This window comes from Alligator sinensis, unplaced genomic scaffold (genome assembly GCF_000455745.1).
Source record: "Alligator sinensis unplaced genomic scaffold, ASM45574v1 scaffold881_1, whole genome shotgun sequence".
In the NCBI taxonomy this organism is placed as follows: Eukaryota; Metazoa; Chordata; order Crocodylia; family Alligatoridae; genus Alligator; species Alligator sinensis.
Window position 1 is genome coordinate 207,742 of NW_005842346.1, and position 16,767 is coordinate 224,508.

At 40.0% G+C, this 16,767-nt stretch overlaps 1 protein-coding gene across 1 annotated transcript in view; it reads left to right on the forward strand.

The window, feature by feature from the left end:
* Positions 1 to 16,767, forward strand: part of WDR70 (WD repeat domain 70) — a 215,168-nt gene that overhangs the window by 173,043 nt on the left and 25,358 nt on the right. Inside the window, exon 11 of the mRNA XM_006028943.2 lies at positions 14,268 to 14,368. Within this exon, the coding sequence (XP_006029005.1) occupies positions 14,268 to 14,368 (101 nt within the window). The remainder of the gene's footprint in view (positions 1 to 14,267; positions 14,369 to 16,767) is intronic.

Here is a 16,767-nt window from a genome sequence, read left to right on the forward strand (position 1 = left end):
TGCCCCTGCTTTTCCTCCGGCTCCCCACATATCTGAAAAAGGACTTTTTGTTGTCCTCGATGCTCAAAGCTAGCTGGAGTTCAGTTGCAGCCTTGGCTTTCCTGGTCTGCTCCCTACAGGACCGGACCAGTGCAGAATAATCCTCCTTGGAGGTGACTCCCACCCTCCATCCTTTGTAGGCCTTTCTTTTTAGCCTCAGGAGGTCTGCTAGGTCCCTGGAGAGCCAGGGGGGCTGCTGTGCCCTCTTGCTGCCTTTCCTCCGAGATGGAATAGACCTAGTTTGTGCATTTAGGATCGCTCCCTTGAGGAGCAACCACTCCTCTTGAACTCCCCTCTCCCTGTAGTCACGATCCCTTAGGGCCTCACTGACAAGCCTCCTGAGCTTGTCAAAGTCGGCTTTCCTGAAGTCAAAGACTTCATCTTAGAATCTAATACAAGGGTGGTGTCAGGGCAGGCAGCTACCTGGAGTCAGGGCCATAGCTGCTACATCCTGCTGCATCCACCCTGCAGCCTCTTCCCTGCATCTCCCCGCACACAGCCTTCACTTCCCCATCTGCTTCTCTCCCTCTCTCCCCTCTTACATTTGCTTTGTGCTGGCAGGCTCCATCCACACTGCAGCCCTGGGCATGGAGTATGACCCCAATCCAGCCTTATAGCAGCAGCGCACAGCCCACAGGGCTACCATGGAGCTTAGGCTGGGCCTGTGCTCCATGCCCCAGACAGAATGGGGAGAAAGTCTGCTGGCACAGAGCAAGGGTAAGTGGGTAACAGCATGAAGCAGAGGCTGGAGGGGAAGGGACAGGAGAGGGAACAGAGGAGAAAGATAGGGGAGGGGAAGCCTGAGGCTGTGGGGGGGCATAGGCAGGAGGTAGAGGTGATGAGGGAAGGCAGAAGCAGGGGCAAGCTACTTCACCCTGCCTCCCACTACCTGCCCACCTGCAGCATAATAATTGGACTCTATGCATGAAAAATTATAACAAATGTATAAATTTTACACATATAGAACCAAATTATTGGGGGGTCACCTTAAATTCAGATAAATATGGTATTATGCATGTCTGCTGCTGAGGCAATACAAGTTAGCTAAATACCTGTAACTTTAACTCTGAAACAGGTTTAAAGTGGCAATGATTTTGCTGCACGTGTATTCTTATAGGAGCCGGCAGATGTAATCCTAAATGCAGTACTTGCACTTGTCCTTGTTAAACCTCATGAGATTTCTTTTTTTTTTTTTGTCCAGTCAAGGTCTCTCTGAATCCTAGCCCTACCCACCAGCGTATCTACTACTATCCCCCAGCTTGGTGTCATCAGCAAACTTGCTGAGGGTGCACTCTATCCCACCTTCCAGGTCCTTGATGAAGATATTGAACAAGACAGGCCCCAAAACTAACCCCTAGGACTATTGGCTACAAAGGACCAACTCACAGGATCATCATAAATTCTAGTTTATTAGACAGGATGTGAAGCTTTAATAAAAATCATAAACGCAAACTTTAAGTTATGATGGGTACTGGCCACCTTAATACACACTGACACACACAATTGCTGCAATAGTAGTGTAGCACCGATGTTTGTTTATACCTATCTGGGGTGCTGGAGTCTGCTGTCAGTGGTCAGCTTCCTCTAAGGCAATGTCTTCTCCAGAAGGGGGTCGCCTGCTAGTCCTTTTGTCTCAGTAGGTCAGGTGCTGGATGAGAGGGTGCCACTGGGGGTCACGCTGCACTGCCTTTTATCCCTTCTCTGGCAGACTTCTGTGATTCGCCAGCATGATCTTAGCTGCCCAGTATGGAGGTCGCTGTCCTACGTGTGCCTTGAGTAGTACATGACAGCTGTCAGTCACAGTCACTGGGGTTCCATCTGATAGTGCAGTTTCAGGAGTCCACCCTTGACTCAATTGACTTAATGGCTGTATTGTCATGGGTTTCAGGAATAGTCGATAGGGTGGGTGCTCAGTTCCAGGAATCAGTCTCCAATGTTGATTAACTCAAACCGGATACCTTCCTCCTGTCAGTCTGTGTATCAGAGCTGTTAATTGCTGTTCGTTAACTTGTAACTGCAGCTGGCTCTGCCTATTACTTAATCACTCACTCAGATTCTCTCCCATTCATTCAGGAAACCAGCCCCAATGCAGCAATGCAATTCTAGTGACTACAATTCCAATGCATTCTTACAATAGTAGTTCTAGTAATACAAGGTATGACTTTACTTTAAAGGAAAATACATTTGTTAAAAGGTATAAAATATAAAATACAGAATGCCAGGGTAAAGATGAGACAGATGAAATATAAAAAGAAATATACCTTAATAAATGTGAATGTGAGGTAGTGAGGATTAACGGCCACTGGGATCAATAAGTGAGTTAGATTAAATGCAGTAGACTGATTTAGCATAAACTTTAGACCAATATGGGAAGCTTGCTTTGGGAAATAGGTTTTAATCAAAGGGGGAATTTGTTCACCAGGATATATTTAAGTCCTGTTTTCAATGCACCTTGGCTTTTCTTGTGTCTTACAGGCTTTGCTTTGAAGTGGTTATTTTAGTTCTTTTGTTTTCTTTAGTGACACTTGGCTCAATTGATGTGTAGATGTAGTTTCTAGGTTTCTCCTACAGAAAGCCAGTTCAGCAGCTTTCTGGCTTGCTCCAAGACTTGCCACACCCATGCAATGTGTGTGCTAGGTCTCTGCAAGAAGGGGCTTCTTGTTATACCACTTAATAATGGCTGCCAACTAGAAATTGAGCCAGTACTACTACCCTTTGAGCTGGATGATCCAGCCAGTTTTCTATCTACTTTACAGTCCGTTCATCCAAGCTGTATTTCCTTAGCTTGCTTGTGAGAATGTTGTGGGAGACGGTATTAAAAGTGGCACAACTTTGAGCTGCATAACTAGTGGTTAAAATTAAGGTGTTAATGTGAGGATAATCCAGGGTGAAGAGCTCCAAGAGCTGCCCAAAAATTACCATGCAACAACGCCCTGAGAGTGAGTGAGTACATGGTATTCTCTAATGTTAAACGAATACAGCTGCAGCCTAGCACATAGCTCTCTCTTGCGTGTCTGCTCTTGATTTGTATATCCTGGTTAAAATGACATCAGTATCTGTCCTTACAACAGAGAGGGGTAATATTGGCACTTAGGCTCCAACAGGGGAACAATCATTTTACCAGTATAAAAAGGAAGTGAGGTTTAGCTTGTTAGGACTAAGTATGCGGAAGCCCCTAAAAGAAAAACTGTGTATTAGACACATTTCTATTATTTTAAAATGAAAGATTAAGTATGTAATATTCTAGAATTAATAAAAAAGTTTGAGACCAGAAAATGAGATCTTTTAAGAATAATTTAACAACAGCAAACCATTTTCCGTTGGTGAAAAATATTTTTTAAAGTAAGTGTGTGTGTGTGTGTGCGCGTATTGGCAGTGTTGTTTTAGGAAATGTTTTTTATTTAAGAAAATTCTTGAACATCTTCTCCTTCTTTTCTTAATTATAAATAAATGGTATATCATTTGAACATTTACAAATATGTCTCCAAAGATTTTCTCAAGGGTTTTCAATCTATTATTCAAGCTACAGATAAACTTTCTTTTTTAAATTAAGGAAAGTGAGGAAAAAGGGAATAGGGAAGGCGAACCTTAAAGTATCCTTTATGCACAGTTGATCTAGTATTGCAGTATTTCTTTCCTTGACCTCAAACTGCATCATTTATTATTTATAAAGCAATATATTAAAGGGCTTTTCCACTGTGACCCATTGTACTAAGCTTTAAATCTTTTTTTAAATATAAATATTTAATTATTTTGACTTTTAGAAGCTCTTGGCATGATGGTTCTTAAAAAAAAAAAAAAAGTATCTTTTTCATTTAAAATGAGAATTTATATTTGCTCATCAAGAGAGCGTATATATCCAAAGACCCATATATGCATATCACAAATATGTTGTGTGCTGTTTAGAATGCAAAATATCTAGCAAAAAAAGTTACAGTACTAAAATTGTTTTTTTCTTGTTAGGTAAATTGTCGCCTCATTTTCTGCTACAACAGGGATTATAACTCTAAAATCCTGTCATGCCCTCATCTTCTCCCACATCACAGTAGGTGCTGCAGGAGTTTTCAGTAGACATTTGAGGATTACGTGAAGAATTAACTGCATCTTTCATTGCCATAATGATAGGATTTTTTGGCTAAAGTCCTTATTCTAAAATTGTAACTTTAGTTATAATAAAATAGGTGTTTGAAAATGCCCCATCTTGCATTTACTCAGAAGGTAGTTTGCCTTCCATATTATTAGAACTGTTTCCTAGTAGTCAAATAAGTGGAAAAATGTGATTTTGACTAGAGTCTAGTTCTTACTCTCTTTTTATAGGAAAACTTGTCAGTGAAGTCAGTGGAAGTTAAATAGTTTAATTCAAATCTTGCAGTGCGCTACATAGACAGGTGGCTAGGGTGGGGTAAGGTGCTATCCTGTTCTGCCTTCTGTCGACACACTATATGGGTGTATATTAAAGTATATTTAATTTTTCAAGATATACTGATAACACTTTTTTTATTAGGTATTTTGCATTCAGCACTGCATAACTTAGTTAGTGCTCTCCTGATGAGCAAATATACATTCTTATTTTAAATAAGAATTCACCAGAGGATTGTAGCAGAATATGGTGAGACCTTTATGGCTCAGTAGAAGGACTGTGAGTTGGTAGAGAAGTTCAAAAATGGCCACTTATCTGTAGTGGATTACCCCCAAGCAGGACGTCCCAACACAGCCATGATGAAGGACACCATTTCTAAGGCATACAGGTGAGTGAGCATTCCTGAACTAGTGGCAGAAGTAGGCAGAAGTGCTGGTAGTATCCATGCCAGGTTGCATGTTCGCCAGAACTGTGAGAGAGTGTGTGCCCATTGTGTGCCACCTCAACTGATGGATGTGCATAAAGGATAATATGTGGAAGTGTATACCCAGTTTCTGCAGAGTGTATGGGACAAAAGTGGGGGTTTCTTCTCACACATGGGGTGCCTTTAAATGTGCATGGAAGCTGCTCCAATACACCGTAATTACAGCGCATTGGAGCAGGCTTGATTAATCATATTGTGTGGGTGTGTCTACACGTGCATTTACGTCAGTTTAAATTTACTGTAAGCGGGAATAGGCCAGTGTCTACACATGCAGGTGTTAAGGTGCCTTAATGCTGTGTGTGGACTGATTTGGGACTAAAGTTAGTCCCAAGTCAGTCCACACGCAGTGTTACTGGGCAGTAAGGCATTTACACGTTGTTACCGTGCAGTAACTAATCGGGCACAAATTGGGTACCTGCATGATGTAGGTATCAAATTTATGCTCAAATTGGCATAAATTACCATATTTACTGTGCAGTACAGGCATGCACATGTAGATATGTGCCCATACTGCACAGTCATTTCAGTTACTGCACAGTAAATGTGCACATGTAGATGCACCCTGTATTGACAAAGTTAATTTATCAATTTATTGTATCTTGAAAAAATCATGCTAATATGCAGGTAGAAGACTTCCAAGTTAATACTGTATAATTATGTTTTAGATCTCTTTGGAAAAAAAAATAGGTGGCACTGCACTAAACAGCAAAAAGATAAACGAGGGTTCACCAGGATAGCACAATGTATTAGAAGGTTAAAAGTACAATTTTTGTCAAACTGCCTTCATGTGCTAAATTAATTTGCTACATAGTTACTTAGTGATGTTGACAAGCTGGGATTCTTTCAACCATGTTGGCATTTATAAAAATTATAGTTCAGACAAATAATTAGTAATCACTTTGTCAGAAGAGCCCCACTTGGCTGCTGTTGTAGTGGTCTGTAATTATGGAGCCGAGCCACCACTGTCAAAATGTCTTTTTCTGCATTTGGTATCTCTTCTGTTGGCATGCTGCTTATCTCACTGTATGGGTGGCCAAGTGCAGCAAATCAGAACGACACTATTCAAACAGACCTCGCTGCATACCGTCATGGCCAGCGAGGCAGAAAGCAAAGTTGGCACTTGTGAAAGAAAGGTTTTATTTTTCTAACTAAAATATTTTCTTAGCAACAGTTCCTGCTGTCACTTTTTATTGTCCTGTGGGTTCAAAACAGAACCTGAAATTAGGTTATATTTTTCAGAGGGTTGGTTCCCCCCACCAGCATGAAATACCTCTTCAGGTTGGCATTTCACCTTTCAAACTGAGACCTTGCAGCTTCTTGGGAAATTTAATGAAAGTTATTGAAGTTCTTATTTGTTGTACTTATTGCATACCATTAGTGTTTAATTTGATCTCCTGAATCAATAACCCTGTGTTCAGCCCCAGAGACTTTATCATCTATGAATGTTGTTCTGTAACATGGATCTTTCTGATCCATTGCCTATCTAGTTCCTTCCTCTCTTCAGTGGCTACTTTTAATATTTATGTCATTATAGACTTCACTCACCTCTTCTGCAGTTGATTGTCTAATATAATTGAAGTTTTAAAAGATGTTGTGTATCTTGTTGTGTGTCTACTTAAAAGCAAACTGCAAGAAAGTGCTCAGATTTTGCACTTACTTTGAATTAACATTTTAAGGCCATGGTAAAATTAAAATAGTTTTGTGGAATAAACAGGAGGAAGCCACACAGGAGCTATCTGACTCTCATCCAACTCCAAGTACAGCAGTCATATGGCTGCCTTTCTAATTGCTTCACAGAAACTTCATCTAAGGTTGAAAAGACATGTTTTTAAAATTGAGGAAGCTTCACATTCAAAACCTAAATAATTCATGTTTGCTGTAGCAAGTTAGAGCTATATGGTGAACATGCAAACTGGTATGGATACTCCCAGCACTTCTGCCTACTTCTGCCACTAGTTCAGGAATGTTCACTTACCTGTATGTCTTAGTAATGGTGTCCCCCTCTATAGCTGTGTTGGGATGTTGTGCTTTGGACATCCCAAGTCTAGTGTTTGTATGTTACTTCTTCTATTTGCTTATTAACCCTCAATTACCAGAACTTCTTTCTCTAGTTGATTACCCACATATGGCAAACAAATGCAAGGGAGACTTCTCTTACATATTCGAGTTTACTCTTCTAGTCGGATGCTACTGACTATTTATAATTTTTATAGATAGCCATTTAACTTATCTCATTGGTGCAGGCAGACACAGAACAACTTATCTCATTGGTGTGCTGACGCATCTTATGGTATATTCCTAGAATGAGCTTTGCTGACACATCTTATGGTATATTCCTAGAATGAGCTTTCCACCTCTTTAATAGCAGACTTGGACAGGGTTTCGTCAACCGTATTGCATTAAAATATGTGAGTTTCCAGTCTGCGTCCTGTTTAAGGAATGAAATTAATTCTGCTTGTTCTTACTTGCTTTCAAAGAGTTCTAACTGATGTGCTGCCTCTAGGAGTGGAGCTAGTAGCAGTGAGAAAAGGTTTGCATTTGGTGAGCTGCAATTGGAATAAGTTTTGAAGGCTTATAGCAACCATGTAAGTTGTACCTGAAGGACAACAGATCATGCCTGGTAGGAAAAAAGAAATTATTTGAATGACTTCTTTCAACAGCCATCTTTTTTCTCTGATCCCCTGCATGACAAGGAGGCTTTTATCCAAAGGTCTGTAGAGTGCGTTACATACCAGAATAAATGCATTTCCATAAAACATCCTCTTTGGGAAACATGTAAACCATGTTATCTACAAAACCCAATCGTAGAGAAGTAAGGCTGGAAGGGATGTCCCTAGATTATCTAGTCCAGGGGTGGGCAATTATTTTGGCTGGAGGGCCACTTAACAACTTTTGGTGAGCTGTGGAGGGCTGCAAGAGAAGCTCCTCCCCTTAACAGGTGCCCTGCCCCCTGATTGCCATTTTAGGATCAGAAGTCCCACCCGTAACCCCTTACCGTTGCCAGCAGAAGTCTCTGATGGTGGTGGTTGGAGACTCCCTTCTGTGGGGGACAGAGGCATCTATCTGCCAGCCTGACCTGTTGTCTCAGAAGGTCTGCTGCTTGCCAAAGATGATGGATATGGACTGGACTTAGTGGTGGCAGATGGCAGAAGAAGCAGCAATGGTCACTGCGGCACCATCCATTAAAGTTCATTGAATTTTTAACTTCAGAGTTTGTACTTCAATGACCTTTCAGAACCCTTGTATTTTCATCTTGGTGTAGATTTTCAGTGCACTGCATGGAAGCAACATGACATGCTTTTAATGCTAACCTTATGCAATTCCCTCTATGCACAATTTATTTTATTTGTGATACTAACTCAGATGTCCTGGCCAGATTTCTGTTTGGGTCATTAGATTTCTCTTTTCAAAATATCTGGTTCAGTTATTTGTCACCTCATCTTTTAAACATGGTGGCAGAATAGTTGTTCCATTTCATCCTCAAAGTGGCTCTGTTTCAGTTTTGAGAAATGTAATATCCTCTGTCTACTATCCTTAGGTTTTGCAAGCTTTCTGGCTAAAAGATGTAGGATAAATACAAAGTATTATTAATACTTGTCTGTTTACATAATTCCTGGATAAAATTCTGTAAATCTGGAGTTCAGTTTGAAAGAATCTTTTTACCATAACCTACCAGCCTTAAATGAATATTGTGCTTCACTTTTAAAAAGTCTGGAAATTCAAAGATAATTTTCACTTAAAAAGAAAACAAGTATAGCTATAAAGTATAGAATTTCCTGAGCTTTCTACATATAAGCAGCAATCTGGTTTTAGTTTATTAGGGGTCACTTCAGAAGTTAAACATTTTGATGTTCAGATTATGGCAAAATACATCTTTTAAGTCAGATGATAATAATAATAATAATTGATTAGTTTAGTTCCAATTCCAAAGCCAGTCTCTTATCAGAAAATAAGCACAAAAATTTTGAAGCCAAATGTGTTTATCCAAAGTTGTTTTGCAGTGCTGATTAAAAGGGGGGTGGGGGAGGGGGGATTGGACTGTGTCCCTCCTTGTAAGGATTTTTAATGTGCTCTCTGGCTAACTTCACAAAAAAATTTCCCAATCTGAAAACTTAGATCTTATTGAGGGGGTTTTTTCATATTAATTTCATTTCAAGTTCCCAGAATGCTGAAGCATGACCACCAATAATATATTAGAAGGATTTTCAAAATATGACTAATATCTGTTATGAATACAGCATCTCAAGTGAATTGTAATCACAAATTTAGTCAAAAATTTTCTGCTGGCTAAATAACTCATTCAAATATGGAATATATTTTTTAGAATTTTACAGTGAGTGTGGTGTGACATCAAGTGAAGGATGAGCAAAATATGTCTTCAAATCTGCTCCCTACATTCACTTTTCAATAGCTATGCTCTCAATGCAGACCTAATGGAATTTTATTAATTGGTCTGTTCTTGATGATACATTAAAGTAGAATAACACATCTATGCAGCATAATCTTATGAATTTAATTATTGGATTCATTACTGTTTGATTGGGTTGCAGGGGGGAAAAGAAATGCCATGAACCCTTCTTGCACCTTTCTTCCCTTGTCAGTTCTAGCTCTAGAGACATGAAGTTAAGGCAGGAGTGGGCAAAATGTGGCCCGGGGGCCAGATGCGGCCCACCAGGCCATTCTATCTGGCCCATGGGGCTCCTAGAAAAGTTAGAAAATTAATATGTATCTGCCCCTGGTTGCCTGTCATGTGGCCCTCGATGGCTTGCCAAAACTCAGTAAGTGGCCCTCCGCCTGAAATAATTGCCCACCCCTGTGTTAAGGACTCCCCAGCCCCCCTGCAATAAAGGGATGTTCAAACTCAAAGTTTGGTTAGGAGTTATTCAGGTTTATTAAATGGGGTTTGACTTAATAGTATAATTGAGGTAGAAAAGGGTCTTTGGGCTCTATCTGTGCTGCTCTGTAGATGCACTGTGGCTACTATAGGTGTATTGTGTGAGCCTCATCACATGTTACACTTAGGACATGTTTTATTTAGATCATAGTAAGCTTTACTACGCGCTAGAAAGTTTTCTGAGCTGTCACATGGTAATGCTTACTGTGCTCTAAATAAAACACATCCTAAGTGCCAAAGCCCTTGAAGACTCCAGTACATTGTGCTGTGCTACAAGGGCTAGGAATGTTGTCAGTCCCAGCCCTGGCACTGCACCAGAGCCTGTTCAATGAGTGTAGGAGCTGGGAGCCCTCCCCATATTGCCCCCTAACGAGTGAAGCAGGTTCAAGAGCCTGGTGTAATGCTGAGGCTGGGACCAACAAACTGATGTTTGTTGCTCCCAGCCCCCACATTGCACTGGAGTCTCCTAATCATGCTCCTTACCTCTGTGGAACAGATGTTAGTTCAATATGTGTCAGGTAATATGATGTGGGCATGTTCCTCACCAGAAAAGTCCTAACTTTGCTAAGTTATAATGGCCTTTAGTATGTGTTTTACTGCTTGAAAGCTTAGACACTAGCATTTTAAGTGCAGTCTAACAGGTCACGAGTATAACGTGACAAGGCCCTCTGTTTCAGAATTACCGTTTGACATCACTTTGGTGTTCTATGCAAAAATGAGTGCTTAAAGGAACACCATCTCTCACATTGGAAATCTGGAAAACAAGGTTGAGAATTTGTACATTTTAAGAATCTGTGAAGCTGGGGTTACTTTAGCTTTTATCATGATCAGAAACAGTTTTTTTTTTAAATAAAGTAGCTAACTTGCATGCTCACTTGTTCATTATTGTGGTTGTACCCATAGCTTCTGGGACTAGAAACTGTCAACTTCAACCTCCCTGTAGCCAGTATTAGTTGGTTAATCCAGTATTTTGTTCAGGGTTTTATAAAGCCCTGTTGATCTAATTGCCTCTTCTATTTTACTTCTCTGCTAAGAAATAAAATGATCTTAAGTACAGGGAGAGTTTGTAATGTGCTGCTAATTACTGTGGTTATTACTTCCAGCATAACCTTGGTTGTTTTTCAGGTGCAGTTACCAGCAGTATCATGTTTGGTGGGTTTGCAGAACCAAATATTTAAATATGTTAATGATTTGAAATAATTATTAAACTTAATTAATTAACATATATGAATTTAGAAGTTAGAGAAGGCCCAGGTTCAAGTCCTACATTACTTTAGCATTATGATTGGGGAGGAAAGGCTGTATGATTATTTTCACTTGAGAGTAATTAATCCTTCTTTTCCTTTTTTAATGAAGCAGCAAGGAGCAGCAGAGGGACCTCATCTGCATTTAGCCCAGTAGCTAGGGACAGATCAGTATAGGTGGTGTTCATCTGAGGGCTTTTTAACCCTCTACTCACCCACATACTATGTTGTATTGGGGTGGTGGCAAATTCCTTTAGATCAGTATATTGTAGGCTCCACTGAGATGCACAAAACAGGTGATTTCTCTCCAAGCAGTTTTTCTGACCATCTGCAGATTTAGGGCTAGAAAATGAGGGTGGCGATTTTACCCAAATTAGAGATTTTTCACCATTGGGTCCCCTCATAATCTGGGACCTTTGTTCCAATCTTAAGAGTCTGCCTTAATCAGTCTCAAGTTTAGCTTGCTCACTCAATCTGAGTCATGTGTTGTGCATTTCAGATTATAAAACATCTAGCTTCTAAAATTTCAAACCAGTTGCAAGTATAAACAACAGAAAAGGCAAATATACTGTGTTATTTACTAAATAACTACATTTACTATATACTGAATAATGTGAGAATGTTCCCTATTGGATTCACAAATTACATTCACATGTTCATTTGAATAGTCCTTATTTGTATAGCTTGACATCACTTGGGGTCAAACTGCATGATGTATTTGTGTGAGGGTTTTTAAATTCTTTTTAGTTGATTATGTCCCTGGAACTGAGGCTTTTAGTCTTTTTTTAGATACTGTATGTTCCTGATATGATCCTAAAATTCACAAATGTGTTTTGCCACTTTTTGTAAAGTATATTTATATACCAATGGCTTAGTACAGTTAGTTGACCTTTCAGAGTTTGTATTTGTTTAGGTTTGAACAAATTGTATTCAAAGAACATTTTACTGCTCTGAAAGATTTATAGTGCTGTATTTTATGGCAGTTTCTTTTGCCTGCTCTGAAGCACGTGCCACAGTGTTTTTAAGTGTGCTCTGCATGTTTGACAAGTTAGAAGCATAGCAATTCCCATCAGGGCTTGAGCCACACTGTCTCAGGATTTGTTTTTGTTGGCTGGTATCCAGTACCATGCTATTAAAATACATTTACTTGACAGTAGAAAGTGGTGAACCACATTAACTACAAAGTTTTTAAAAGGCTGGCTAAACACATGCAATAAATATTACTAAAAGAAAAGGCCACCCACCTTTGACCTTGGACTCTCTGCCTGTGTGTGTTAGAATTACTGTAGCATTTGAGTAATAATTGATAGGGTAATTCATATGAATTTTCTCTAATTCAAACAGCTTATTGACAGGACTGCATTGCATTGCAAACTTGTTACAGCAAGTAATAGGGAAAATGTTGAGCTTCAAGAAATGTTACTGAATATCTGTATTACCCATCTGTAGACAACACTTTGATCTTTAATATCCTAATATCTTTATAGAGTTACCCCTCATATTTATGTCTGTGATTGTATGAACCAAGAGTGTCACTGTTTATAGTATTGTTTCTACATGGTGCTATATGGGATGATCCTAAAATTTTATGAGTCTGTTAACTGCTAGTTCACGTACACTTACTTCTATGGAACCTGTTCGTGTTAAAAATACACACACATACCCCACCAAGCTGAGGAAAGCCAGTGCTTATTCTATGGGAAAGGGAAATCTAATGTTGGTGGGTTTTATTGTATATTCTGGTAACCTATTAGCGTATGATTCAGATATAATACTTAAACAAAAAGAGGTTGGGGCCAGACAAAAGAAGAAAACCAAGGTAGAGAAGTTGACGATTGGCAATGTTTCAGCAAGCTACGATTTTACAGAAAAGGCTTAAAATGGCTGTGGTATCCCAGGTTCTTCAGTATTATATTTCATTTGCCCTCTCCAGTTAAACTTATTTTTGTTATGGTTTTCCTCTTAAATTTGTACTCTGTAGATCATAAACACTTTTAAAATACTGATACATTTGAAATGCTGTAAATACTTTTTCTCTTACATGCATCACCCTTCTGTGCATCTTTTGAGACAGAGGGAAATTTAACACACAATTACGGATTCATTTTGAGAAGGGCCTAACCCTTCTTTTTGGTGAAGAGAAAAGCAGTAGGTTTGGGAGGAAGGGCAGGAAAGGTGGTTAGTATATTTCAGTGAAGTAATAAGATGAATATGAGTCCTGTTAAGGCTTGGGTACATTTCTAACAAATGTAACACATACTTTCAAGGCCTCGTCCTTCAGTTTTGGAGATTATCCCTTTATACAAATCTGTCCTCAAACAATTTCCACTCTCCATTTACCTTAATACCTATAGTATGGTGTTTGGATTTGTTGTGTTCCATTGTAAATTGTGCCCACTGTTCTGTCTCTATCATCATTTAGTTCTTGAGTCAATTGTCTTGAAAGTCTCTCAATTTTTTACTTTGAGTTGATTATTAAAAGGAGCAGTGATATGCTATGCAGAATAACATACCATGAGTGAAAAAGAGCGAAGTGCTCAGGCCTTGATTTCTTAACACCAGTTTCTGCACCGATCAGAAAAGCAGTGGAGGTGTTATCCCTAGAGTACAGGCTTGACTACAGATACCGACTGGAATTAGATTAGATGGGATATCCTAGATAAAGAAAAAATTGAGACTAGGAATCATTGATTTTTAAATTGTTGTAGAATCTGTGAGTGAGTGATTGGCATAGCATTTGGAAGTCTTGTTCCACTGGGAAGAAGGACTAGATGAAGTAAGAATCATGGAGAGTTTATTATAGAGAGAAGAAAAAACCAAAATTTGAAAAAAATATGTCCGTTAAACTCCCCAACTTGCACACTACAAAATCCAAAGCTATCTCATTGCTTTCCTTCAGATATCCCCTTAAGATTGTTCTTAACTGTGGTGTTTGCAAAACATGTGACAACAGCTAGGCTGCAGAACTCCTGGAACTACTGGATACCATGACGATGAAGAGCATCTTGTTCCCTTATAGTGTCCCATCTATGTGTTTCTGTCTGTTGTTCCTCTCATATTTAAATCTTAAATTTTGGGGGAAGGGACGGTCTTTTTCTTCCACGTTTTTAAAGATTCTAGCATATTTGGGTCCCAGTTCAGAACTAGGACTCATACACATTTTGGTAGTACATATATTAATAGTGAGAGTTAAATGGTTTCAGACCCAAAGATGATGATCAAATATCAATATTAATTTTCTTTCAGAGTGTTGTGCGTTGTCTTTGGCATCCCAAGCTGAACCAAATCATGGTTGGTACAGGAAATGGATTGGCTAAAGTATACTATGATCCCATCAAAAGTCAGAGGTATTTAATAATGACATAACAATGATTAAAACAATATGGTTATGATTAAAACCATGCTTCTTTCTTTTCCTTTAATTAAACTAGAAGTGAAGAAATAGATTTACAAAGATTTTTCTTGCAGAGTATTTTTTTATTGTAATAGAGTAAAAAAAAAAAGTATCTTATGTTCTTTAAAAGCAGTCTGTTTTCTACTAATCCTTCTGTTGTGCTGCGTAGTTGTGTATTACATTTGGAAACAAACCTAAAGCTATGAACACTTTCATCAATATGTTGTATAGAAACTGTATTAAAAACTTCTGGCTAGCAGATCTCCAACTGGTTAGTGCAGGGTATAGTGTAATAAGGCTGTTTGTTCAGCAAAGTAATTTTTATGGTTCTAATGTTGTATTTTGTTTGGGGTCCTGACTCTTAACTTGAGTTTCAGTGATGAGCACAATTAGCTTAAAATTAAATTTGAGGGAAGGAATGGGATGAAAGCTCCCCATCTGTTGCACGTTTGTTACAACCTATGGCCATTCACTACATACCTATAGGACAGCAAGGTGGAAGTGAGTGATGAAGAGGAAAGCTAGCAGCTTGGATTGAATGGGTGAATTTAACAACTCTAAAAAATTGCTTTCTTTTGGTATTATATTAACTCCTTTGTCCCTTAGTTTGACTGGCATGACTATTGGGATATATTTCCCTTCAAGCAGGTGGAGAGTGTACAGCTGACCTTTCATTAATTTATTTATTACTGTATTTACTCAAATTTAAGATGAGTTTCTTTTCCCCATTCAACATGGGAGGGGGGAAGCCCCTCATCAATACAAGGGTGGGGGTGAGGCAGAACCTGCAGCTCTGATTCCAAGCACAGGAAGCTCAAAACACCTGCTGCCTCTGGCTGTAGCTCTGGGGTAGGGGCTGAAGCTAACGATGCCATCACAACAGCTGCTGCATGGCTGGGGTAGGGCCAGAGGCAGCACATGTTACCTACTCCCTAGCCTTAGCCAGAGCCAGAGTTGCAAGTGGAAGGTGGGGAGAGTAGAGGGCACCAAGCAGGGGGGCGGGGGCATGGGAGGCAGGCAGCAGAGGGAAAAAGTGGTGGGGAACAGGTGCCCATAGGTGCAAGCACCACAGGGAGTGGCAGGCATCAGGAGGCATAAGCATGGGTGGGGGCAGGTAGCATGGAGGACAGGCAAGAGGGGTGCAGGTGGGGGAGGCACGTAGGGGGGTACAGGCACCACAGCAGCATGCCTAGGCAGAGGTCACTTAATTATCCTGGTGCCTACCTCACAACCACCTGCCCCCCTGCCAATGCTTGCCCTACTGCAGTAGTGGGGGGATGATTTTAAAACAGCCCTCCAAAACTTAGATTCTAGATGTGGAAAATTATTTTTTTAAATATAAATTTTCCATGTCTAGAATCTAATTATTGGGGGGTTGTCTTAATTTTAAGATTATCTTGGATTTGGGTAAATGGGATAGATATATAGATATAGCTATATAGAGATAGATATATACTGCCCTTCTCCACGACGGCTTACAGTGGAGCGCAGTACAAAATAACTTACCAAAGATATATAACAAAATCTCCCTAAATGGTACCCCAACTTAACTTTCCTTGCTAAACACCTACCCAAAGAAGAAGGTCTTCGTCTTTCTGGAAGAGGTCTAATCTTGGGTTCCAGTGAGCCAAAAAGGGGAAGGAATTCTAAAGCTGAAGAGGGACCTTTGAAAATTACCTTCCACATGTTTTTGCCAAGCGAACTTGGTGCATTGATGGTACCAGCAGGAGGTTGCTCTCTGCTTACTTTAAGGATTGAAATAGAGGATAAGGGAGAAGTCGATATGTAGGGCCTAAATCATTTAGGATTTTATAAGTCAAAACCAGCACCTTGAATTGAACCCACAAAGCCATTGGAAGCTAATGTGAACTCTGGAGTAATGGGCTTCTGATGATCCAGGCCCATTAGAAGGTAGACTGCCACTGGCTGTGGCTTCTGTATGGTCATGAACTAAGGTTAGCCCCACATAGAGGCATTGCAGGAGTCTTGCCTCATTGTTATAAAAGAATGGATGATGGTAAATCTGAAAGAAAGGGTCACAGACTTCTCAGCAGGTAGAGATGATAAAAGGAGCTCCAAGACAGCAGCATCACCTGGAGATCCAGGTGCAGTAGAGGATTCAGGCTGTGAACTTGAGTGACAAGAGGAGGCTGAACCCCCATCAGTGAGAAGTGTCTCAATCCCTCCTACCGGGCCATGAGGTCTGCTGAACACCATTACCTCTGTCTGGGATGCCACTTTGTATACACAGCGGGGTGAGGTTGCCTGCGCAACAGGGTAGGGAGGGCACTTGCTCATGGATTGGGCCTCGGTGTGTAGCTCCTGAAACCACAGCCCACATGGTAAGTGGCC